This window comes from Aythya fuligula, chromosome 12, assembly GCF_009819795.1.
Source record: "Aythya fuligula isolate bAytFul2 chromosome 12, bAytFul2.pri, whole genome shotgun sequence".
NCBI lineage: Eukaryota > Metazoa > Chordata > Aves > Anseriformes > Anatidae > Aythya > Aythya fuligula.
This window is the reverse complement of record NC_045570.1, coordinates 16,515,088-16,542,901: the sequence shown is the minus strand read 5'-3', so window position 1 is coordinate 16,542,901 and position 27,814 is coordinate 16,515,088. Positions and strand designations below refer to the sequence as shown.

At 42.1% G+C, this 27,814-nt stretch overlaps 1 protein-coding gene across 1 annotated transcript; it reads right to left on the bottom strand.

Moving 5' to 3' along the window:
* GAN (gigaxonin) lies at nucleotides 1–26,678 on the bottom strand. Its single transcript, XM_032195913.1, has 11 exons — nucleotides 26,471–26,678; nucleotides 14,164–14,278; nucleotides 12,962–13,312; nucleotides 11,901–12,118; nucleotides 10,809–10,930; nucleotides 10,213–10,325; nucleotides 9,035–9,184; nucleotides 8,597–8,733; nucleotides 7,795–7,923; nucleotides 1,817–1,926; nucleotides 1–1,063 (listed from the first exon to the last, which is right to left on the bottom strand). The coding sequence occupies exons 1-11, from the start codon at nucleotides 26,635–26,637 to the stop codon at nucleotides 882–884; spliced, it is 1,794 nt and encodes a 597-aa protein (XP_032051804.1). The 5' UTR covers nucleotides 26,638–26,678; the 3' UTR covers nucleotides 1–881.
* Nucleotides 26,679–27,814: the final 1,136 nt, after the last annotated feature.

Sequence of the window (27,814 nt, the reverse complement as noted above, 5' to 3'; positions counted from 1 at the left end):
AAAAGGAATATAACCTATTTTCTTTAATTTCTCAAGTTTTGTTGTCTTTTACCAAGAGCAGCAATTGTCATGAACCGTTCCAAATGCCACTTCCCTTTACTTCAAGAAAACGGCCTCTAAAATCCATGCAGGAACACATGCCGCCCATCTGTACACCAGTTCACCAGGCTATTCAAATGACAGCGTAGAAAAAAGTTTACTTCTCTACAGTATACTGTATCCATTTTAGATTAGTCCATTTTAAATATATTAAAAATATTTTTAGGAATGAAAACATTGCAAATGAATGAAAAACGTATGTACACACCTCCACCATTTTTAGGCACAGACCTTAACTTTTGAGGAAGGACTAGAAGTAAAAGGTGCAACAACCAACGTCTCCGGCGGCATTACAGTCAAACAACAGTCCTTGCAGTATACCAGGGAGGTTGGTTTTCATATAGCTTCTGCGTATTATAGCTATCCAGTCCGAGATAGCACATTTATTCTTATCAGTTCCCCTCAGGGGAAACGCACCTTAGATCTTTTTTTTTGCTTTTCAATAACCTTTGCCAAAGGAATACCAATTCCCACCAGTTCCAGACACAGCAAACCTCCTTCAATAACACGCTTTAGAGTCCAAACGGTTACGACTGAAGGTGTTTCCTTGATTCCCGTTTTTTCCCCCCTCTTCTTTTTAATGTATACGTAAGTTATTTGTCCCCGAAACAAGAACTGAGACTCAAGCTTTTTAAGCATTTAAAACAAAAACAGTTACCATACCAAAGCACAGCATACAGTGTAAGTTTCAGTTGTAATTTCTCAGCTTTTCCTTTATATAGAGCTATATTATGGTGGACTGCGCAGAATTCTTCCAGTCTCCTCCACTGGCAGCATACAGATCACGGAGAAGGTACACGAATGCGGAATAATCCCTGCTGAAGCTGCAGTCGGAAGAGCTTGCAGTTTGCGATCCGCAAAGCTGCACAGCCAGTACGGCGAAGGTCCGATGGAAATAGTGGCTTAGTGCGCTGCCAGGTTCCCGTGCTTCTTTTAAATTCTCTAACATAGTCATAATTTGTACCTAGATCCACACACACAAAAATAAAATGCTTAAAACATACAGTACCCACCAGCACACTTCACCTCTAAGGCAAACACAAGAGCATGCACAGGACTACAAATCAGGTTCTAGATATGTGCCTCAAATTATTCTCAAAAGCAAAGGGTGACATTTCTTATCTAATTAAACCCACCGCACCAGGAATTTTGCTGTTTCATGTTTCTGTAGAAAGCCCTGTTTTACACACAGGCATGAAAACATGCAGTCTCCCAAATGTCTTTCCCAGTATGCGGCCAGATACTGAAAGCTGTGAGGAGGAGCGCTGAATATGCTCATTTGCACACCTGTGTATCTATCACCTTGTGTAGCCACTATCCCATGCAGGTGAACCACAGGATGAGGTCCCAAAACACAAAACCACCTGCCTACCACCGCAAAGGGAGGATAAACAGCCCCAGGCACTAACATTTTTGCTTCTGTTTAGATGAAGTAACATACTCTTGATCTCTTCTGATCTTCAGACAGATAACCAACCAAATTATAATGCCAAATTTGTTTTTGAGGTCCAATGTACAAAACAAACCTGTGCAGTTCTGTACAACTAGCAGAACTTCCCTGAAGACAAGGATAACTTAACAGGACGTAATCTAAAATTACAGAGGACTGAAGTGAACTCCTACGTTTTCATTCTAAAAAAAATCAGTCTTATTAGCGCCAAGTATTTAAAAGACTGGAAGAAGACAAGCAACACAAGTTATGAGTTCTAGTTCTGACCTGTATCAAGATCCCCAATCACGTAAATGCTGGCTCCAATGGGCACAGCTCCATACACGAAAGAAGAACTAGTTGGGATACATAGGTTCTGGTCATTTAGATAAATCCACCTGTAAGAAAATAAAAATAAACTGGTATGTGATTTTTATCCAACACACAAAAAAAAATCCAGGTTCATTTTCCAACTGCCATCTTTGAATCAAAACCAGAGTGTACAAGTTAATTATTTTTATGTAAAAATTGATGTAAAATTGTCTAGTTCAAGACAGACCTGGTTCTTCCTAGCTAGGAAAACCAATTGGTACTACTATTTAGGTAATTTTGGATACTTTATCTTGAATTTACTGTATTTCAGAATTACTTCACTCATCTGTGTAATCTAATCCAAAATAAATTCTTCTTGCAGATGTCCAGTGTGAAAGAAAAGCAGGCATGTAAGAGCCTTTTTTCCACCAACAGCTACAACTGTCAATTTTCCCTACAAAGAAAATTCTAGTTAATTTTGTCTTCAAACCAGCAAAATCATAAAAACGTGTAAATCTTAACAGTCTATAGCAGGGGAAATACCATGTTGCCACAGTGAGTCCTCGTTACAAAGGAATGCCTTCCCCCATACAATTCCCTAACTTCTTTAACTGCACTTTATCAGCAACGCGAAATTCCCTGGCCAGGAGGAAGAACATAGCACTCGACAATGCTTCATTTTAAACAAGGCATAAGAGATTGGAACTCAAACTGGTAAGGGAATTGGGGAACGAAACGTTCATTTCTTGGAAGTGAAAGAGAACTTCCCAATCACATATCAGGCTCTTTTCAAGCACTTCCTAGCTCGTTCTGTAATCCTACAGCTCCCCTGTGTTCACATTAAGAACACCCTCATTTCAACACATCAGCCTGAACTTCCTGCCACATGAAGAGCAGGTTTCTAAGTTGAAGCCTCTGGAAGCCAGGTATGTACCCCGTCACCCCTGAGAGACACGGGTTTATAAAGGTCCCATTTCTCTAGAGTTGTCAGCACCCTCTCCATGGTTTTGAAATCAATTTCTACAGATGCTGCTGCACTTTTGAAGACGCTGTCATAGTTATGATTGTTAGATCCTGAAGATGCACAAATCAATGTTATTTTAGGTGACTGCTCCCGGATCTTTTATTAAGTAATTTACAGAAAACAGGAGAGTTTGAAAAGCCTTTGACAGCAGTACCATCCATTTGCAATGCCACACCTGGTTAATTTGAGGGAAAAGTCAGGAAATATTCTCATGGATATTGCTGGCCTTGGAAAATTCTGTCTCATCCTCACTCATGATTCAGAAGCAAGCCTCTTTCCTGGCACTGAAAGGGAAGCTGCTACATATTAATTGTCTTGGAAGGATCGATTTTAACGGCCAAATTAAAGGATGAGCTGCCCATTATTATTTTATTGTCTATGCTATACACTGAACACTACAATGCTGCAGAAAGGAATAGAAACGTTTGTAGCTGTCACAGAGGAACACAAATGAGCAATGAAGAGAGGAAATCTTTTGCAGTGACTCAAGAACTCTGTTACACAGCAGAACGCTTTTTAGCATATTTCACTAGCTTTCTTTCTTGACTATGGGAAGAGGACATGTTCAATATTTTTATTTTTAGTAGCAAGGTACCTAGAATTATGAAAACTGAATTAAGCAGTAGAGAAATGGAAGAGGAAGATTATTATTTTTTTAGTTGCAAATAGAATACTACGTCAAGGAAGGAAAAGTACAACACTAGATGGGTTAGGCTAGCTACTCATCAAGTGTGGAAATCACGTGAACTTTGGGGATTTGGCTGCACCAGACAATCAAAGCTCTGGAGTTTAAAAAGCGCAGGACCCAACCGTTTTACTACCGCACATCAAGGAAAGAAATATTAAAGTATCTGCAGTTGCTTGTGAAAATTCCTTCTCAGCCTTTCTCAACACACACACTTTAAAAACAGCCCCAACTTTTCAGGAACGCTTACAGCAGTTTTAGCAGTTAAAACTAGGAAGGAACAAAGACAGGAAGGGCAAGGGGTCACGTTTCATCAGAGCTTGACTACGCTCCAGCTCCATGTGGGCTGTGCCTACTGTTGGAACAGTATGGAAAAAACACCATACAAGAAATTCACAGTCTTCAGGAATTCGAAAACACTCCTCGGAACACAGCTCTTACGTACTTCTCCAGGACGGCTCTGCTCAAACGGAATCCGAGAGCGGCAGAGGCGCGTAACCACGGGCAAAAACAATTACTGCGAAACTGAAATATGCTTCCACAGAAATTAAAAAAAAAAAAGGGTGGGGGGAGGAATCCTGATTTCTTCCAGTCTTAAAGGGATACAACCAAAAAAATTAATTTAACTGCTGTATGTGCTAAGCGGGGTGGTAACTTATTTCCAAATGAGAAGTAAATAGAGGCACAATACAGACCCAGTGCATTCGCACACGTCACCTTCAGCTCCTAGCAGCAGTGAAAGGAAGCCTACAAATGAATGAAAACCTCTTCTGTGCTCTGCTTATCTGACAGCACTATCAGTCAGACAGTTTTCTCATGACATTTGCATAAGCATTTCCTTCTAATGAGATTCCTGCATACCATATGGACCAACCTCCCTAATACTACAAGTTTGTTTGGTTTACTATTTACATACCGCTGAAAGCATTTTCTTATTTCTATGATGTTCCAGAAGCAAAAGGAATTCGTTTTTTTAGCCAACTACTGCTACAGAACAAGCATCTCACTTTTATTCCCCTAGATATCTGCAAATTTTGATAATTCTTTTGAACTAGGAGCTAGTAAGAATTAAAAATAATAATAATTTTAAAACAAAACAAACAAAACCCACTAAACTACCCCACTCACAGAGAACCAGTGGCTACACTCGAGGACAGGGCTCCACCAGCACCTCTGACATACATGTTGCTCATCTCTCACATTTTTTTAAAATCAATTCTTATCCTGAGCTGTATTTTTAAAATAAGTATGCAACGTACACAAAGCTCAGTTCATAACCCTTAAAAAAAAAAAAAGTCTACATCCTCAAAAAACCCTGCGGCCCAATTGTATATATTTCCTATCCACAGTTTACTTAAATTCACTCATGCACAAGGCTGACAAAACATTTATTAACTGAAAAACTTCAGTTACAGAAGTACTTCAAATATTATGAGAATTACTTCATTACCCACTCCACATTTCATGTATGCTAGTATTCCATCTCACTTCATTTATTTTATTGCTTGTTTATACAGTATAGTTTAACAGGATTTTTAATGTTGGTGGGTTTTTTTTTGTTTTGTTTTGTTTTTGGCTCATGTGAAGATCTCGGCATATTTCAGTCTTTAGAGAAGTGTGTGTCATTGGGAAGAATAACAATTCTGAAAGACTGCACACAATGAATTATTCTGGACTAAGTTACTGTCCAAGTAAGCAATATCAAACAAGTTAAGCCTCAGTCCTTTAATCCAATTGAAAACAGATTTATACCAGTTTATATACTGATATAAGTGCAAATGCTTACCTAAAACCCATAACTCAGATCCCCATGGACTCAGGATGCCTAGGATAACTCTATATCCTTTCCTCTTAGGTACTGAGGGCTGTGTCACACATATGAAAAAATGATGCAAATCATGCACGTGTGCATTGCTGCACAGAACTGAACCAGCAGTACCTGATGGCTGAACTCAGTGCAAAAAGCTCTTTCCACTCAAAAAGGGACCAAACATGACAGAGTTCTGAAGTTACTTAAACACAGCTGGAAAAGCTTGTAGTTCATTAGTAAATATGCAATACCAGTATGCAGCTATTCAAAAAGCTGCTCTGAATTTGGTTTTGAGAGCTTTCTGGATATACACTGTTAGAATTCATACGCTGAGCTTTTGGCCCACTGTTACTAAATAATCTTCCAAACACATTCCTCTTTTCCACAGACTTTTGTCAATCATATACACACACAGTCTGTGGTGGTATTTCAGGTTTGATCAGACAGCTCCAGTATTATTTCTTCATTGTAACTAGAAGAGGAATACACTTATTTGGAGTTTCAAGGTGCTTCATCCTGACTTCTTGAAGCTGCTGATTTGAAGGCTAATTACTACTATTTGTTTCAGAAACTATCACAGAAGAAATAAATGCACTTTGCAATAATAAATTAATCATCTTATAAGACACGCATAAGATTAAGATAAAGAATCAGTCTTTGCATGCGTCACGTTAACTATACACTATGGAACTGGGACGAAGACATCGTCCACCTTTGGTAAAACGTATAGCATCACTTCTGCTTTATTCGGAGTAATGATGCACAGCACAGCACATGATACCCTGTGCAAGTGGAACTGCTTAACTGATCAAACACACACCCCAGTATTTAGCATATGGTTTTCACAGATTTAAGAGAAGCACATAATTTAAGCTTTCATGCTTCCCTCCAAATAAAGTGATTTAGATTTGTTTTCTGCGCTTACTGAATCAGCTGAGGAAACACCCTCATGTTTTCCAGAGAGTCAACTTGCCTTCATTTGGTATTCATTTCATATTTGCAAAACACTATTATAATGAAATTATTATAATATTCCAGATTCAATCTTACTTCAAAGGCCAGTGCCAGACAATAGTGTATTCTGTCTTGGCATTTGGCAGGCAGAACAATTTGTTAACTTCACTTTGAAGCAAAGTCCCTTTACGACTATTTTCTCTCTTCCCCAGGCAAGCACAGCTCAGGCTTCTCAGGCACTGCCATGGCTTCAGCGAGTGGCACTCATCCTGCCCAGCACTCAGGCAGTGTCTGAAATTAAGGATAAGTGCTAGTCCCTGCTAGCTAATGCTATAAAACAGCGTGGTAACACAGCACCCTCTCCTGGTTAAGTGCCATCACTTCTCACTCCGGGGGATGAAAACGGGCTCTTCCAAAACCAGAGGACACAAGCAGACTGCTGCGGAGCAGCACAGGGAGCTGGCACCCAGCTGGTAACCAGCCTGGTCTCCCAAGCAGTGCTTGGAGCTCATGCACAAGTTTATGCCAGGTTGAACTTTTAAGATTGAATTCTGTGTGTTGGCAAGGCAGAAAGACAAAGCAAAGCAGCCCTCAACATGTGCCTCTGCAAGCAGCAAAGCAGTCACATTACCTGCTGCTACCTCACCTCCCTCTGTGCCAGCACAGCCCTCGTGGCACTCACAGGACAGATGAGGTCCTAGATCAAGAGCTGAAGTGGCTGGATTTGTATTACAGCGATACACGAAGCCTGTAACACCTCTGGGATGCCACACCAAGCAAACCCAGAGAAATGCACTATTAGAAATGCTGCCTTACAGATACCTGCAGACAGCAGGTGGCACCACCAACTCACCTGCACTGGGCCAGAAACTGCAAACTTTTTCAAGCAACACTTTACCTGTGAGCTTAGACTGCACCAACCAGAGCACTGGTAAGAAATCATGAACTATATATCACCTTCTGAACTATATACCACCTCTTGCCCAAAAGCTTATTAGCCTTTAGCATTTCCCCACACCAAGGGAACAGAAAACACTAGGGAGCATCAGCAGCATTAACTTCTCTTATCTGTCTGCTTCCTATAACCACCTTGAAGAGCATTTCTTCTCCAGCTTCTTTTGATTATAGCTAGTTTGGACATCATTTAAAATAACACAGAAGACCCTTTCAAACAAAAAATTAAAGCCTCTTTACATTCACACCTTAGAATAAAATTATATAATAAACTTCCAACTACTATTTCATTTTTGTGTGCTTTTATACAGGTGACAGACATAAAAAAGCCTTTATCTTGTAATACAGACTTAGTAATCTCCACAGTCAACATCTTTGAGATTTCTGACAGTAAAGTCTTACTGCAATTCAGCAGAATAAAAAAGCAAAGTTGTCCAATTTACTGTTACATACAAGAAGAAAACACTGGAAGTACCAAAGCTAGTCAATTATGACTGAAGCATATGCATACAGCTATAATTAGTTACCTTTTAAACTCGTCATGATAAAATTCAGATTTGCATGTCACCATCTCGCTGGCTTGACTGTCATCACGACTCCTGACCCCACCAAATACATAAAGCTCAGAGGCAACTCCGCAGGCCACTGCCCCAAATCTGCAAATCCAAATAAGAAAGGAGGAAAAAAAAAAACCACAACCAAAAGATATATCAAAACCATTTAATCCATCTGAATTTTCTCATTTTTTTACATACATGTATATAGCTAAAAACATATTTTTATCAAAATATTATATATTCGACAAAGTTGGATGAGTCATTAATATAAAATTATGAGCACCTACTTCAGACCATGTAAATGAACAAAACAACCAGTACAATTCTGAAGCTCCAACTGAACTACAATTTCTACTTTGTTTTGCATCAGGATAGTGTTGCTTGTAACACGAGAAGCGTATTCCTACAGAATCCATATCTATTGCTTGGATACTTATCTTTACTCAGCCACATCTTGGCATTACAATCACAGGCCACCATGATCAGAAAGACAGTGTGAAATTCACAGGGCTTTCTAACAGCAATATTTAGGGATTTGTCAAAGGAGTAAAGGTAAGTACTTCTAATCAGAGCATCAGCACTTTGGCGTTAAAAAGTCTGTACATGATATGAAGCATAAACTGATATAACACTGATGACATGAACTGTCAACTCTTCCTTTATTTAAATAAGTAAATAACCAAATGCTTTTATGACTGTTTTAGAGGTTTCTGAATGAATATACTCTTGCAATCTAGTTCTCCCTCTCCTCCTGCCCTCCGTTTTTACCCACCTTCTCTCCTTCAGAGGACAGATTGCTGTCCACTGCTGAGTCCTAGGATCATAACACTCAACAGATTCAAAGAGCTTTCCATAGGAGCCTCCACCCATTGCATAGATTTTCTTCTTCATAGCTGCATAGCAGCCAATCTTGAAAATAAAAAAGAAAAAAGTACACCTAAGATTACATACAAACAGACAATGTCAAGAGCTCAAAGCGACCTATACACACATGCACACACACACATACATTTGGGTTACCTGTACTGCACGTCAAACAATGCTGTACATAGAAGTTTTCAGCCACAGTTTTAATATATAAATAAAGTTGCTCATTTCATTTTGAGGATTATTTGTTACATTTTCTACTTGAAACAAAGGGTTAAAATACATAGGTTGGTTTAAACTGTTTAACAGCAAGCGATGCGATAGCATTCAATGTAGTTCTTACCTTTCTAACCATAGTCAAGTCTGGCTGCTTGGTCCAGGTACGGCTATAAATATCATAGCTCTCCATAGAGATTAGCTCCCTTTCACCATCCTCACCTCCCAGAATATACAGAATTCCATCAATCTCTACCACACCAAAATTATGTCGTGCCTAAGGAATAAAGTCAACACTGTAACTGCTGTTGTGAATAAATCAATACAATTTTTTTTCTCTTATCTGTCAGCAAAGTGATACTGGCATTATTTGTGTGGGGTTTTAATTTATTTACTAAATTAATTTACGAAAATTATTAAACTCTCCAAATAAACAACACAAAGGGTAGTCAAACAGCAGCAAAGGCAGAAGGGACTCTGCAGAAATCTAAGAACAGAGCTTGGCCATATTTCAGTTTGCATAGTAGCGGCCTCCAAGATGAAGCTGCTGCTTTCAAGTCTCTACAGTAGCAAAATCTGGACCCACGATCTGTGAAAAGGCAGCCCTTCTGTTTTGTAAACAGCACAGATACCTTCGCTGTCTTACTCACAGTAAACAAGAAACATAATGCATCACAACTACAAACGTGGATTTCCTTTGAGCACAACTACAGGTCCTCGCCAATAAGAGACTTTAATAAGGAAAATCCTGTGGCAAACAACAATTTTGTAACAAACAACCTGTGCTGATTTAAGGAAATAAAATATGCAGGCACATTAAAAATAACAAATGCAAATAATAAACTGTTCCTTTTTGATGGGATGCAAATATGAAGAAGGAAATATTAACTCAAAACTTAAATACAACTGTGCAAGCCAACTTCTGCATGTTGACCTGCCCTCTGTCTCTTCTGCACAGCCCAATCCCTTTACCCCTGTAAGAGTTCTCTTGCATACAAGGGAAACTTATGCATATTCATAGAAGGTCAGTCTACACAGAGCATTAAGCATACTGCTTCAGTGTGGAATTCCTGAGGTTCAGCTTTACAGCTAGCTGTTCACCAGGTTTTCCAGACCCTGCCGTCATTATCGAATCACAAGAAACCACAAGATATAAGTAGAAAGCAATCTGTAGCATGGCTTTGAATGCATAAAATGCAAATGACAGGAGACTCAGAATAAAATTTTGCAAAGCAACAGGACATTTTGCCAAAGTAAAAAAAAAAAAAATTAAATTAAATTCCAACAGTTAAGTAAGGAGCTTGCCTCATTCATCGGTGGCAAGGAACTCCATGAATTGGTATCTGGATCATATTTCTCTCCAGAGCTTAGTGTTCCTTTGTTTTCATCTTGACCACCAAGTACAAATAAAAATCCTTCTGTAAAACAAAATATGATGTGATGTTAAAAACAGGATTCACACCTGCACACTGAGCAAGACAACATGACTGGTGAGCTGTATCCTAGACTTTGCTAAGAGGTTCAGACCAGTCACAGGTCAAACTCTGGACTGGAGAAGGTAAAAACACTTATTTATACTTGTACTTAAGTCTACTACTGCAGATACTATTCAATATATTCAGTGATGCAACAACTAGAATCTACTTGAAACATGAAATACTCCTGGAGAGACAGATGAATAGGTTCCCACAAAATATTGTGCGAATGGTCATTTTAAGACACTCAGATGACAGAAAGTTTCACAGAATAAAGTCATGTTTTGGCCAGACAAAGGGGAAGCATGAAATAAACCCAGTGCAACCAATCTTAAAATAAAAGAATTATTATAAACGGTATCTTGCATTTTGAGGCAGGGTAAGTTTTCATAACATTGGCTTGACAAACACAAAGTTCCCCTTTACCTGCTGACAATACTCCATGATTGATCCTTGGAATACTCATAGGAGCAAGTTCAATCCAGAGCTGTCTATTGGGGTCATAAAGAGGACACATGCACCGCATCACTGAGGTTGGTTTCCGTGATCTGAACACAAGGTGAGGAACAAACAAACAAAACTGAGACACGGTTTTATAAGTTCACTGTTAACCACTGTGTCTGAAACTTTTCTGTTCAGAGCAATGTACATTCATAAAGTATGGCATTTACCTGGTAAGCAGAAAATCCCCAAACCAAATGCAAGTTTTACTTTTGTACAAACTGATGACATAAAAAGCAGGAGCACCTCATTCATATTACATCTGCACATACTTTTATGAAGAACTTCGCTTGAACTGAGAAGAACTGATGGGGATTTTCAGTAATGTCTCCGAAAAGTGAGAGTGCAACCTGATATGCAAAACCTTAAATATCTGAGTGCTTTATTTCACTTCTATAAAGAGCTAACTTTTAGAGTGCTAAACTTTAACTGGACAAAACCATCTCCTGCACTGCATGGGTAAAGAAAAAGCAAAGAAAGGGATTGCGTGGAAAACAAATTTTCACCTGGCATCTCCGATACATTGATAATGTTCTTTGGAACCACAGCTACTATAAGCAAAACAGTTAAAGCACACATTCATTGTTATTCAGGTTTACTATAGATGCTTTTCACATCATTAGAAAAGAGTTTCTCCAATGTTGTGTGCTTATTTTGAGTAAAATCTATTCAGTTAAAAAAATAGCCAATGTTTCCTAAACATACATGACCTACTCTAAGTCTACCCCATGTAGAATTTCAGAAAATTATCACAAAATATTTATTGCTGAATCATTCACGAAGGTTAGGTTGGAGGTTGGACTCGATGACCTTGAGGTCTCTTCCAACCTAGAAAATTCTGTGATTCTGTGATTCTGTATTTTAGGTGTGGCTGACCAACTCAAGACCAAGCTCAAATGAAATACTAATAAGCACATTAGGTGTATAGAAAACATGCTGTGTTTTCAGATGCCCCGTGGATGCTGGATGGTTGGATTTGGCCATTTGTGACAACCTGCAATGCCTCTTAGTACTTACACTCTTTCCTCTCCACCGACAGTGACGATACACTCTGAGTAGCCCCGGGGCTTGAAGGAGGCCAGCATTGCCTCTCCCTGCTGCGGTGGCGTGAGTGGAATATTGTTGCATTCTTTGACAATCTCCCGTACCAGCGGTTCGCTCATCATCTGCTCCCGTAAGTACGCTGCATCCAGGCCTGACACCCACACTGCTGACATGACATCCTTCATGTGAACCTGCAGAAAGAGGCAAATGCAACGATATTCCCCAGACTTTACAGAACAGCACCAAGGCACCTGTACATACAGGTACTTCTGTACCTATCAAAAGCTCTAAGGAGTATTTTTCATATTGGGAAGTAGTAGCAAAATCTACAGCAATGCTATTAAGTCTTTGAAGTTTCACTACAAATGGGCCGCTTGTTCTCTGTCTCTCTGAGATCAAGATTATGTTATTAAATGCCAAAAGTGTCTTTCTTCTTAGTGCCTATGAAATAATAAAGACAGCAGATAATACATCATCAACACAGCTTTCACCTTTTACAACCATGCTGTCTGCATTTTTGGCAAAATTCAACTCTAATTCAAGAACTACATTATCCATGAAAGAAAACAAGGTTTAGAAGGAGCAGCTGAGAGAACCAGGACTGTTTAGGATTAAGAAGAGGCTGAGGAGAGACCTCATTGCTTTCTACAGCTACCTGAAAGGAGGCTGCAGTGAGAAGGGTGTCAGTCTCTTTTCTCAGGTGACAAGCGAAAGGATGCAAGCCAACATTCTCAAGTTGTGCTGGGGAGCTTTAGATTGGACATTAGGAAGAATAATTTCCGCATGGCAAGGGTGCTTCAGCATTGGAACAGGCTGCCCAGGGAAGTGGCAGAGTCACCATCACTGGAGGTATATACGAGATGTGGTGCTTAGGGACATGGTTTAGTGAAGGGCTTGGCAGTGCTTGGTTAATGATCTTGATGATCTTATGGGTCATTTCCAACCTAAACAATTCTATTTTAAGCTCCCACCAATTAGAGTAAGCAAAGTGATTTGAATTACATTTGAAAAAATAAACCTTTTGATTTCCTGACCTTTCTTGATTCTGAATCATGAGAAATCCACCTAATAACCGCTTCAAAGACGTATTTTTCGTTTCCAACATTGAGCTTTTCCATTGACAGTACTTCTTTCAGTTTTTGAGGAGTCAGTTCCAAGAATTCCTCCGTGCTGCTGACATCTCGAAAATGAGTTTCCAGATACTCTGAGGCAAGGTAGTGAACATGATGCAAACAATAGTGCAGTGCAAAGTCCCGAATACCAATACAGTTCTCAGCAGCTATGCAGCCTTCTAAAAACTCACAGCAGAGAGTTTTTAAGTCTGTAAGCAACAGGAGATCAGCTGCCTGTACCACATCTTGGATTGTTTCTTCATTTAGCCTGATCTGCAAGAATTAATTTAGAAGTTATCGCTATCACTCATTTGCTTCATGACATGTCTGCATTCATTACACTCATTCTCAGTGGCTGGAAAATGGGAGTATTAAAGGGTATAAAAATTATGAGAAATCACTACGACTACTGCATGTTTATAAACCAACAAAAAAATGGAAAGGCATTAGCTTGACTGAAGGTGTCAAGCAGAACTTTGCACCTCAGGGAACTACAAAATTGCTAATCTAATCTGAGAACCTAAAATGAATTTTGTTGCAATAAACGAATAACTTTTACAAATGCATATCCAGAAAAGAATTCCAAGCTATATTGGCCTTTTTGGTTTATGCTGAAACTTAAAACTAGTTCAGCAATCACTGTCTGGTTCTGAAAAAACTGGACACACCAACTTTAATTCCTGCTAAGGTGACTGGAACAAAGATCTGAATGGGTACACAGCCAGCAAGAGGCCAGAGAACTGGGCATGAGGATGCCTGCTGTACTGTAATACCGGTCAGTGATGGGGTCTCAGCCTCCATTGCTATCACTCCAGTTTTCTTTTACAGTAGTAAAAGACTGTGTGCTTTAAAGCTGGTTACTGAAGTTAGCCACCCTTTTAATACCAGCACTTAACACTGAATCTTCTAGTCCTTTCCCCCATAGCACGGGAGAACTGCAGATTTCAGTCTTTATTTCACATACAGAGCCCATGTGTGGGCTTCTTCTGCCTTGCAGAAGTTGTTTCAGTATTAAACTTTATAGTGAGATTTCCGATTGCTATTCTGACAGATAAGCCTATTTTAAAACTTAGGTTATTTTTCCAAACAATTCAATTTTCATCTAGCACATTTTAATATCGTACCTGGCCACTGAAGATGTAGTCTAGTATCTCTTTCATGATATCAACAGATATCCCTTCAAGTTCAATCTTATACGTTGAGCCATCGTCCTTAGGAGGATTGTAATTCAACTTCGTTCTAAGAGGAGAGGAGAAAATGAATCAATAAATAAAAAGCACTCGTGACCTGGGCATAGTATTTATTTCTACAGAAATCAACAGTAAACAAGCTATAGATCACTTCAGATGAAACAGGAATGTTAAAACCTTACCATATAGTTTGAAAACTGCCTCTCTTGAATTAGCATGAAAAAGCTATAAGCACAGTTTCTAATATTGCTCATCACATTTCCAAACAGAACAAATATGTTAGCCTTGCAAACTATTCATGCATCAGAGAGCCAAAGTAATTTTCCCATGGCTCATTCATGGCAAACATTCATAAACATCACTTAGAACTTCAAAAAGAATGGCAGTTCTGCTGAGAGGTGAAGCAAGAATTTGCTTTGGTAAAGGTTGAAGGAAAAAAAAAAACAAAACACAACAACAAACTTGAACAAAACAAACAAACAACCATTGGAATGAGCATACGTGATCAGAATATACACTGGCAGCACAAATATTTTGACTGCATTACCTTTTTGTGTAGTTTATGATGTTATCAGCCTAATGCTATGCCTGGCTCTAACTGAACTGTGTGCTCACAGTTCTAGGAAGCAGCCCGTGTTCTGCTCTGCCAGGCTTTAAATATTCATCGACACCACTGGACACTGTACTCAGGAGCAATTTCTTTAAAAATACCAGGAACAGTTCGATGTGCTTTTGAACAGAACGGAGAAGTGGGGCAGGAAGGAGGAGGAAATAACAGCAACGCAGCCAAGTTTGCTTTCCATCAGTTGTAAGTACAAGCACTTCTTCCAGGAAAGACAACTAGGAGTTCAAAAGGGAACCAGTCTAGTAAACACAGTCCCAAGAGCTGAAAGCTCATTTTGAACTTTATTTTCACACTTTAGGCAACCAAGAATACATTATAAAGACCAGAAAAGTTGTTTCACTGCCTGTATATATATACCCACACGTTTACATAAACCCTTTAAAAGCATTTCTATTTTCATTTGAATATTTTCTTATATACAGTATGTTTCTTAATGTGAAAAGCTGTGGCTTTACTAAGCTGAAGACATCTTAATTTGTCACCATCCTCCACTATCCACACTCATACTACATAAATACTTAAATAGGACTTAGCTAAGGGCCAGATTCTGCTTCACTTACTCACACTCGGGATAAATTAGTTTCTCACAAGATACAACTCACATCGAATAAAATCCTAGTCTATAAGGAGCTATTTTTAAGTGTGAATAAGGGCGGTAATTTTAGCCCTTGAGTTAATCATATTTGTGGTCTTGTTCTCACAGAGCTCCGTCACGAGTCACGCTGCTCCCATTCACACGGTCGGCTGCAAGAGGGCTGAAGCTGAGCCGCTTCGTTCCGTGTTTGTGCAGCACCTAGCACGAGGTGGAATACAAATAACAGGACAACACCAGGATTTGGATTAGTGAATTGCTGATTTCCTAACACTTGGAATGTGATGAGGAGAACCAGACTGGTTCTGGGGTTCTGTGAGGCCCCAGGTGACTTCTGACACGGCATGCGGTGTGAAAGCAGGCGCTGGTTTGTGAGCTGCCAGCTGAAGTCCTGCAGAGCAAAACCAGGCTGGAGCACCGCTGTGCAGCTCACGCCCCCACCTGGAATCGGCTTTTGTCATCCCCACGAGCTCCAGGTGATAAAACAGCACACACACACACAGAACCGAGGTGTCCTTACACAGATTTTCAGGTCTACCCAGAGTACCTCCATTTTACCTATGCCAATTACACTCGAGTTGGGGGTTTCTGCCACACAGAACGTGGGCCAGCCACACATCATGGGTTTTGAACCAAGCACAAGGTGTATAATAAACACATTGCATGCCAGGGCTAATGGGGAGATTAGGGAAAGGACTGGTGCTATTTATCACTAACTTTCATCTCTGCATCACCTGCACACACCCAAGCTAAATCACCTCATTGCACGGACTTTACACGGACGCCTCCTAGTAACAAGAGAGCGTTGCTAAGAGTTTTTGGGTCTTATCAGGCTGGATGTTCTAATTACCGTGTACCTTCCAGGCCACAGCTGTTATTAACCTGAGAAGAAACAAACCAATCACCGACGCTTGCCCAAAATAAACTCAAAGCAGAAAAAATAAGCTTGTGAGCACATCGATTGATTCCAAAGTTACAGGTACTTGTATGTAGGCAAATATTCACTGTATGCAAATGCATCCCACTCACTTTCGGGTAAGCTTTCTTCCTATCACGTGTCCTGAGAAGCGGTAGTTATCCGTCTGTCTCATAGCCCTCATTTGCTAGCTACCAAACTACTGGGTTATCTATTTTGGTGCAGAGATGTCTGAGCTGTGACATAAGAACCACTCCCAAAGAGCAGCTGGAGGTGCTCCTTGTTCCTTGTGTCGGTGCTGCGAGACAGCTGCTGCCTGATGGGGAGAGTGGAGGGGAGAAAAAGATAAATATAAAAAAATTAAAGGATGGATTGTAACCAGGCTTGGGCTGGAAAAGGCTAAGATGGAAAAGAGTCTAGTGTGGAAGTGTGGTAAGAAAGCTGAAGGAGGAGAACGAAGGAGGGGGTATGTAAGAGGAAGGAATGGAGACAGACGTGCCTCCTCTTGCATCACGCAGCATCGGCTGTCACCTGCACCCACTTCCACACCTCAGCAGCAGAAGCAGTGTGGGTATCCCTGGCATAGCCTATGCAACCACCGGAACGAGAAATGTTTCCAAACATGTTTGTTCCCAGTTCAGGTGCAGAGTGGACCGCAGGTTGTGAAACGCTTAACCCTGGTTCTCTATCAAATTTTGCTCTAGAAGAAAAAAGTTCCACACCATGCTCGAACAGAGGTTTCTAGCCTGTCAGTACATCAGGCAGAGGGACCTTTTCTTTCCCTGTTGTGCTCTTTTCCACAGTGATTCACTCAGCCCAGGACTTGTGCAGCTGAAACCTGGAAATGGTATTCAGCAAATGAAGGTGCAGAGATGTGTCCGGCCAGATGTGGCTGCTTCTAATACATGTGTGAGAGCTTCCTACTAAGGACAGCATTTCTAATTACTCTAAAAGCATTCTAATTTGCCAAACCACAGCAGAAAAGACTGCCTCAGTCTTCCTCAACTCAGATGAAAGACCAGAACATCAAGGTTTAGAAGGAAATAAAAGCCCATAGCCAAGCAGAAAACCCATTATGCAGGAGCAGAGCACACCTGAGATGCATACCGAGCTGGGGGAAAACAAGGCCAGGCAACTTCTTAGTCCTATTTTCTCAAGTAATTTCATTTTGAGCAGCTCGACTCCATACAAGTTTTAAAACCGTGTGTGTCCATGTCCCTCATCATCGTAAGTTGAAATTGCTCCTGGTAATGTAAACAAGGAGTTCAACAAATCCACAACATCCACCCCAACCTCTTGTACCTGTAGGAGAACTGCTTGGCATGTACCATACCTCGAGCAGGTGGCACCCAAACAACTGGTTTTATGCTGTGTTTTGATGTTGTGTGTCTGCCTTAGACAAATTTAGAATCTGTTCTTCCACATCACTTAAGGAATACAATCCTAATGAGTCATCTCAAATGTCACTGCATAACGCAGAATAAGGAGAAAAATTCCAATACCTCTTCTGTATACGTAAGCAACAACATAAGCAAGGTAAATCGTTAAAATGAAAACAAGGTCTTAAGAACGAGTTTTGGTATCGCTAGGAATTACAGCTCACATCTAAGAGCATAAAACAGATTTAAAACATTAAAATAAAACCAGGTAAATTGAAAACTGTCCACAGTTCTCAGTAAAATTAAGACAGATCTTCCAACATAACTCTCATAAAAACAAACACACACACACAAAGGAAACCACAGCCATACTTTGAACCTTACAGCCAAGTCTCTCTAACAGCACTGCTGTGGGACACTTAACATAAATGAGAAGAACATTTAAGAGGGGACCTTGTTTTTCTGACCTTTTACCAATGACCTGAGGGGGTGGAGGGGAATAGCAATACTAACAAAAGGTAATAATAGAAATAAACCAACAAACAACATGAAAGACAAAACAAAGGATTCAGCCACCACCACCAAAGCTTGCTCTCTGGAGCCAGTCACCATTCTGTAGGAGTATTTTATCGTTAAAACCTCTGCCTTATCTGTGAACTGTTATGAAAAGATAACAGATACATTTCTACAACTGTGACAGATTATATAGAGACCAGCTGTATTCTTGGAACACTTTCATGCGGGTATACAGGTACCTAAACATAACAAAACTTCTGCAGACTGAGCCCTCCAAAGAGCATGCTCTAGATCACATTCACCTCAAGTAGGCTAAAGATATTTATGGTGAAGAACAATTGGAAAATTTGGGAAACAAAGCCGGTTGCTTTGCTTTTGATGCTTCACAATGAGAAAAGACCAGAGGTTAAAACAAAACCTCTGCCTGCTTTGACATCATTGCACTGCTAACAACGCAGTTCCATTGACCTGCTTACAAAGCTATCAGAAACAAAATTTCAGGAGGCAAGAGGGAAATGCTCTTCTTTTTGAAAGCAGCTGTCTTTCCAAATTAATGATTTTGCTCCAGATTAGCCATAAGGACTAGTCTACACTACACAAGCTCTGCCAATATTTTTATACTAATGTATTTTGGTATTAAAGTGGCAAAACTATCATTCTAGACCAAAGGGTAATAAAATCAGTTTTTGCTGATGTATCCTTTATCTGCAGCAGTGTTTTGACCTTCTCCAGACAGCATTTTAAAACAAAGCTATATTTCTAACAACAGTTTCTGGCAAAGACACACACCAAACTTAGAACACGCTCACAGCTATGACTCAGTCCCGAGTCAGAGCAGGATCGCTACCAGACACCAGAAAACACCAAAAATGTCAAGCTAGTACTTTAAGGTTTTGCATCAGTAAGGAGAAAATTTTAAAATTCTGGTTTCAATGCTAACATAAGGTCAATTCAGCCTCCTCCTGATCCAGGTTTCCTTATGCGGGTTGAGTCTTCAGACTACGAGCTTACCACGTTAAATCTGAGTCCCACCTAAACTTCACCAATACAGCGGCCAATTCCATTTTATTTCTCTGCCTTTATATCTGCAACATTTTCCACCCACTGAGGCTGATTTTTCTGCATGAAAAATATATTAATAATTATGCTATTAAATAGGTCAGACAAAAACATGATGCAGCAGTTCACTCCACCCACCGCCATCCTCCAATACGGTATTTTACAACCAAATCAGAAGGTTCTCTTTGAGGTTGCACCCTGGCCTTTAGCAGTGCACATAAAAGACTGTCTTCACCACACCCTGCAGAGAGTGCCAGCTCTCAGGCTGTTTTGGCTGTGCCTGCCGTATGTCTCTCTTTTTAAGATCATCTGTAACTGCAACTTCTGGTCTCAAGGTGAAGTAGTCCACCCAACAGCTCAGCATAATAATCTGCAGAAGTTGCTTCAGAAGCTGCTTCCCTTGGCTCAAGGGTAACAACAGCTAGAAATAACTTAAACTTTTTATAGATGGAAAGATTAGGTCAAGAATTTAAAGCTTTTTTTTTTTTTTAATGGGGGGAGGAAAAAGGAATAAAGCAATTCCTTCGACAGCAGCACACGAGACGTGTTCAAGGCTCATGGGCTTCCCTCAATGAAGAGCGTGTTTACTCTAAAACCTGGAGTTATTCCGACTACACTGAGCTCATCCAGCGCTAGGCTGTAATCTCCGCTGGAGATCTCCCCTCAACCAGCATTTCTTGCCTAAACACGTGAGCCAGGCCTAAGTAGACAGAACACACACTTGACTAACAGTCTCCAAGAAGGGCCTCTTGGAGCTTCTCAGCCACAAGAAGTACGGGACACTTTCCGTCTGTTGGGTTTTCCAGCCAACACTTGGTGTTTGGGACACAAACCAGCCAGCTGAGCTCACAAAGAAGTCGAGCACAACGCGGCGGAGCTGGCCGCGGGCACCGAGGCCTCGCGCCATGCAGGCAGCATGAGGCAAAACCAGGCCTCAGTGGTGTGCGCAGCCCGCACAGCTCCCCAGCCCTCACCTGGCCCATCGTGTACCTTCCTGCAGCAGCGATACCTTTAACAATGTGGGATTTCTGTGCCAAGGGGTTTAGGAAGGTCATCTGTTTGTTATTAAGATGTAGAAAGAGATATTTAGCCCCCATTCCTCAGCCGGCAGCAGGCTAGCTCAGTGCAGTACTCATCAAGGCTCCTCCTCAGTGAATGACATCAGTTCCATATTTCTGCCATTTTTGTGCTCCACACAGTGCTTGAGCTCACTCACTAACAGGTGATTCATGAGATTCCATTCCACACCAGCTGAAACGAAGAGCTAGCTCCCCAAACAGCAGTGGTGTATCTGCCAGGCCACAGCTTGGAGCTAGGACCGACTTGCTTGAAGAGCAAAGGAAGACATTTCTGGGATATTGTTTTAAACCAAGAACTCAACTATACCTTACTTCAAGATGTTTGCTTTCAAATTTGCACTGCTTTTAAGCTTGTTAAAAATGCCGTTTTTTTCTTTTGAAGGACCAAGTAAAATACCTTACCCACACCATTAAAATTATCATTAAATATCTAAGACACATAACACTGTGTAGTATGTCTCTAGTAAAATAAACACTCCTGTGGCTTCCTGAAATCTTATTTGCAGGATACCAATGAACCTGCTGAGAAAATTTGATTTATTCAGGTGTTCATACCTCACTTATCCTGAGAGCACATGGGAGAAAAAGTAAGTACAAAGTAGAATGGACAAAGTTCGAAGCACACAAGTAATACTGCAGGACAGCCAGAAGCTGCGAGGAGCACTGCCCATCTCTGAGAATCCACCTGAGGAAAGCAGCAGCACTCCAAGCATGCCAGAAGCTGGAAAACTGAGGTCTGCAAGGCTGTAATGAAAAGCAACAACATGGTCAAGAGAGAAAAGGAAACAGAAGCATGGATTTCACCAGCACAGAAGGAAGAGCCAAGAGTCTACAATTCGAAGGACTAGATGTGTCCACGAACACTAATAATGCTTGTAGCAGACAGCTTAAAGTCACTCAGGAGATGTAAAACCAACATGCCTGAGGACATAAACCAGCCACTAACTACATGGTATTAAGAAGTTATTTCCTTGATAGGCAACAGGTAGTTTCAGAGCTGGCCATAACAGCTATTTTTGTTTGCTTGTTTTCTTGGAAATATTAAGCAGTGGCAAAGATGTAACAGGGGAAGATAGATAGGGGAGACTCCAGCATGACAGTGCATAGGTGGCACTACGCTCAGCAGCATGACGGAGGGGGAAAGGTTTGTACTATACCTGAAATAAAAGGTCTAGACAGAGCAAAGCAACAAACTCCTTAAGACCGTCAGTTACTTTTCACATGTCAGTCCACACAAAGAAAACGTTCCTTCAGTAGTTGTAGCTGAGACCAATGCAAACAGAACACAAAGGAAGATGCGTCCAGACTCAACTCCAGATTTTCCTTCCTGCACAGGAAGAGCTTCAGAACACCCTGTCCCAACCACAGAGTATGTTTTAAAGGACACCAGAAAAACGGTTAATAAAAAAGCCCTTTTAAAAACAAAATTGCTTTGTTTGGCAAAAGTTCAAAAGCTAACACGGGCACAAAAGCAACCTGCCCCACCTCCTTCAACTCGCCCCTCAAACTGTGCATGTATAGGAACAGTGCATCTCCAAACACGAAGACCAAGAAGCGTCCTCTCAAGGCTCCTTAGTAAACAGCATGCTCCGATTTCCTGCTCTCCCTCTGCCTGACGTGCAGCAGCAGCCCAGCTGTATTGTCTGCCTGTTTTCAGCTGGGAAGAGCCTTACTGTTTCCTCCCTCTAGGCCATCTTTAGGGGCTTGTTGGAGCAGGAAGGTAATTAACAACTCCCCACTCAAGCCTGGCATAGCACTTTTCAAAATCCTTTTTACAGCATAATCTCCTCACATACCTTTATCACTGTTGCCCCCAACTACCTGTCCAAACATAATGCATATTTCGGTGCTTTTTTCGTTGTGCCAGACAGGAAGTTTCTGGACATGGTTGTGATTTTGATTTATTGCTTCTCAGAGTTTGAGACTTACAACTCGGGTATCACTAAAGCATCACAGGGGATGTTTTAGTGTCACTTGGAAAGAAGTGTAGCCTGATCTGAAAAACAGCTTTAAAAGTTTGGGAGGAAAACCTGGCACAATTTGTTCCTACCTTCCTGTAAGAGTTCAAACTGTCAGGGCAGCCTCTGAAGTCCCCAGGAAAGTGACAGAAACCAACCTCTTGTAAGAAGGCTTGACTACAGCATGGCTTTACGCCGCTGCTTGTAGCACCACGCTGACAGAAGGGGCAGGCGGACAGCTGAAAACTTAGAACAAGCACAGAGCAATTCAGCTGAACCAGCGCTGGAGAGAACGGGCTCCTGATCACCAAACACCTCCCAGCCTCAGAAGTCATTTATTTTAGCTCCAAACTGGAAGAGTTTTAAAGGACTATGAAAGGTCCCCATGAATGTCCACTAAAACCAAACAGGTAGCAGGAAAGGCACAACAGGAGCAACTGGCACACGTCAGCCTCCACCTCGCACGGCTCTGCGACGCCGGTACCAAAAGCTGCCACCTCAGCCTCTCCTGCGCAGACACGCCTGTGCACGAAGCAGCCCGAGCAGGCTGCCTGCCCGCAGACCTCGCTACTCCCAGCACGAGCAGCGCAGGCGCTGGGTGACGGAGGACAGGTCGCGGCACCGCTCCGCTGGAAGCTGTCTCAGCGCTGGCAGGTTACGGCTTGGGGTCGGAGAAGGGTCTTGCAAGGTCTGCTTCAGCGGGTTGAGCAGCACAGGTAAGAAGATGGAACTGCTGTCATGTAATTTCTGGTCAATATCAATCCACAGAAAGCATTTATAAGCAAATGGAATGTAACGTGTACTTGATCTTACATCTTTATTTTGGTCCGGCTATATTATGCTCATCTGGAAAAAGATGAGAATACAGTTACTGCTCCGTTATTAAGTCAGAAAAGCCTCGAGGAACAGCACAGCGTGCGTGCACCCATCCGCAATCTGTTCACACAGATGTGTGAAAGCCAAAGATGAAACTTGCTGAGATAACTACAGCAACAAAAAAGTAATTTTAAATACAGCACTTAATTGAGACAGCGGAACCACTGCTGCGTGACAGAGCAAAGCCTACCCAGGAACTTGGGTCCCGATACCCTCTGCTAACGCAGCTCTCACTGCACCCCGATGCACAGGCAAACAGACGGCAAGCCAGCAAAATACTGAGAGCTGCAAGTTTCAGCTGGCCATGAACCGCTCATGCCAGACAGTGACAGAGCTGCTCGGATGAGAACATCTGCTGCTACCGCTGAGGATACCAGGAATACTTGGACCAGACCTATCCTATAAAAGGTTTGTGGATATATGCTACAACTTACGCCACGCTTACTGGTGTGAGCATAGTTTATTCTGTCAAAAGCACTCTGATGCCAGTGTAATTTACACTAGGGTCACAAACTAAACAAATTAAACCAAAGAAAAGCGTCTTGCGCAATACAACTGTAGCTATGTTACAGCTCCTGCCAGCACAAAAACTGTTAAAAAAAAAAAACAAAAAAAAACAGTAAAGTGCAGAGCTGTTGCTGGGTAGTTGCAGCAGAGAAAATCAAGAGCTAACCTGGCTCGAATTTAACTTCTCTGGGATGCAGAGCAGTCTCTCTGAGCCAAACCACGCTTTGTCCTATGGCAGTCTCTTCATCAGGAATCCTCATTTTCTCAGGCTCAGGAACATACCACAAGATGTTCGAGATACGCAGGAAGACTTTTTTTTTCTTTAGTTATTTTCTTTAATAAATGCCAGAATTTGCTCCAGGAGCACACTAAAGGATGAAGCAAACCTGTACATACAAGGCAATTCTGTAGGAATTCACACAACCACCCGAGACCTCGCTGCCCCTAGGAGAGCTACAAGCAACTGGGCATTCAGCAGCTGAGGCAAGACCTTAAGCTACCACAGGAATTAGAAGCCTTACTGGTCCCAGGCACTGAAAACTCATTCATGAGGCTGGCACTTTTTCCCTGCACTCTCAGAAGCTAGGGTATGGACAAGAAGGACAAGACCAGGAAAACATCTGTGCATCTTCCTTCCTCTTCCCACTGCAGCTGCCACCGCTGAGCCACATGGACAGCCCAGTTGCCAAACACCTGGAGGGACGCCACACCACCACAAATTATAAGTGCCCCACTCGTAACGCTCTGCCAAACAACTTCCATGCAAAACCCAAACCAAGCAATGCTCCTCTCTCCGTGGCTACACAAATCCTTCAGCATACACAGGCTCCGCTCACACCCAGCCACCCCCTCACAACGTCCATGCCTACTTATTTTCCTGCTCACGCCCTAAACGAAGCGTTCATGCAAACCATACACAACTTCGGAACCTGCCCACCAACTTGCCCACAGCCACAACACTTAATGACATAGCCAGATACAGAAAATGCAGCACCAACTAATAATTACAGTGCTTTGCTGCTAAGTTCGACATATCCATTCGTTTTTCTTCCAAATTTTACTTCTGAAATGAGTTGCTGGATTTTCTGAGCTTTATATTGATTTGAGTTGCTTGAGAAATTCCAATCGACATTTGGAGACTTTGACACACTCTGGTACCAGAGCGTGCTTTGGAATCATCTCACCTTTCAATACCAGGACATAAAATTCCTGAGTCTCTTTATATAGAAATGTAAATCAATCATTTTATTAAAAAAAAATAATAATATATGGGACTTGCAGAAAGTAGGTACCGTAGAGACACATTTTATCTCTAGAGCGACTGAAACATTAATTTTAGCTGAAACCACAATGCTCCAACACTGGCAACCTACCCGACCGATTCCAGCCAATGCGAAGACCAGCTGGAACATGAAAGAGATGCTGGAGTGATGAAAAGAGGCAGCACAGGTGGAAATTAGGCTCTGCAAACGTAGGTAAGCCAAACACTTCTCTTTATGTGCTGCAGAAGAATTAGGCACATGTATTTTTGGTTCTTTGTATCTTGCAAGCCCAAGGACAAGAGATGAGTAAGCTTAAAAAAAGATAAAAACCACCACAAAATCATACTTAAGTATTAATGCATGTAACCTACTTTCACACATAGTTAATGAGGTCCTTCATGGGATTTGAATCTGAACAATTTTGAGTTATATATATATAAAAAAAAAAGCCGCAACTCTAATGACTACAAGTTTTGTTGTTGTTGTTAATGCAGTTAGGTCTGACTCTGACTCCTCACACACACCTCACTTGTGTTTCCCAGCACGTTTTTCAGAGATGAATAACAAAATGCAATACATGATGAAAATCTGTTAAAAGTACTTTCCCATCAAATGGCATCTTTTAACTGCACAGTCTTTTTTGCAGTAAAAAAAAAGAAACAGCAGTACAGATATACATGAAACATGCAGTTGCAGTAGAACAATTTTTCCAACAACGCAGCCTCTTTCCATCTAAAGCAAGCCTCCCAAGCCTTAATTTTGGATAGGGCATTGGGTCATCTCAAACGTGATGAACAACAGCCTAAAAAAGATCCAGGCATTCGATGAGTACTGAGTCAACTGCTCATCCTTATGTCATGCCTTTGATTTGCCTCTCAACACAGCCTTCCACAATTGCTTCTCAAGAGCAGCGCTGGAAAAAAAACAATTATGAGTATGCAAACTCCTCGGTGTGTTTCTTGGAAATCTTCCTTCTCTGAGCATTGGATGCTGTTTGATTTCTGAGCCCTGCCAGCTCCTTGCTGTAGGTGGGAAGCGCTGCTCTTTCAGCTCTGTCCAGGCTCGACATCCTTTATAGAAGTTAACCACCAACTTCACCTGCCATTTATTTATAGTTTATGCCCGAGAACACCGAGGCCCTGTTATAATTGCCATCGCACTGCCTAAAAGCACACAAAACCACGGAATCCGAGGTGTGCAGCCGCTCAGCCTCCCAGCCCCAGCACACGCAGGTGCTGTGAGGACTCGGCAGGCTGCAGGAAGCGCTCCTGCAGGCTGGTGCTAACGCAGCTCCCTATTCCTGGCCATATTAAACACCTCGGCCGCCCGCAGGACACACACAGGAGCCCTACAGTTACCCCCGCTGCTCCTTCGGGCTGCGCCCGGCTGCTTTTTGGGGCGTTTTGCGCTGTCTCAGCGCCCTGCCCGGAGCCCCCCGGCGGCAGCGGGGCTCCCACGGAGCCGAGCCGTACCTGATGTAGGGGCTGGCGGCCGCCAGGATGTTCTTCTGCACCGGGATCTCCTCGCCCTCCAGCACCAGGTGCGCGTCGCAGAAGCGGCTCTCCTCGCGGAACGAGCTGAGGGCCCGCAGTAACCGAGCGGGGTGCTGGGGATCCGACACGGCGCTCGGCCCCGACATGGTGCCGTGCCGGGTCGAGCCGAGCCGGGCCGGGCCGTGCCGCCTCCCTCAGCGCCCGGGCACCATGGCGGCCCGCCCGCCCTGACATCATCTCCCCGCGCCGCCCTGACGGGGCGGGGGCTGCCGCGGCCCGGCCCCGGCCCTCAGCGCCTCACGGGTCCCCCCTCAGCGCCTTGGGGGGGGGGTTTGTTCCCCCGAGCCCACCGCCGGTTCTGTACAAGTTACTCTCTCCGAGTTCAAACGTGGTTAAAATCACTTAAAAAAAAAAATCACTTTTTTTTTTTTTTTTTTTTTTTTTTTTTCTTCACGGGTTGGAGGTGAAAATGAGGCGTGTTAGCATAAGGAGAAGTAAGAAAATGGGAATGAAATGAGGTGAGATTCGCTCGCAGAGTGCCGCTGCAGCTGGCAACGGGCCCTCTTCGGGCGAAGATTTTCGTCAGAAGGATTCTTCACGAGGTTTTAGGCCGGGTATTTAACGGGCTTAATTGCACATTAGGAGATAACTTGATTCCGTGTGCTGCTTTTTTTTTTTTTTTTTTTTTTTTGTCTTTAACAGCATCCAAAATTTAAGTAGTGAAACTCGATTTGCAGCGAGCGAATGTGCTGTAAAAGCGGTGATGTTCTGGATCAGTCAGTGCTGCCAGGCGGGGGCAAGCAGAAGTTCGCTGCAGCCCCCTGCTCTGACGGGTAAATAAAATTCGGGTTTCTCACTGTGAAGCACCCCACTGCAACCACTCCTGGGGCTCCACTTTGGGGGAGAAATGTGTGGGCCTGACTTGGTATAGCTGGGGTGGGCTGCATGCTTTTTACTACTTGCATTACTTTAAGTCAGTTTCTTTGATGTCAATCACGATATTTAAAAATACATGTTTTTGAAATGGGGACAACTTAACATTTTATTTTATAGTTCATTCTAAATCAGCTCAATCCCATCTCCAAGTCATTTCAATGCTGGAAAAAGTAGAGTAAAGGTATCTGGAAATGTCCCTGTAGGAAAGAGACATGAATGGCTCTACAAAGGCACCATTGTACTCCCAGAGCTAGACACAGTGCTATTTTGTTCTCCAGATGGAGATTTCAGCCAGGACATCTGCACATGTAGACCCCAGTAAGTCAGAACTCTGCACCAAGCACTTCCTTGTGAAGACTGTGAACCTTTGAGCCAGTGTCTGCCGTT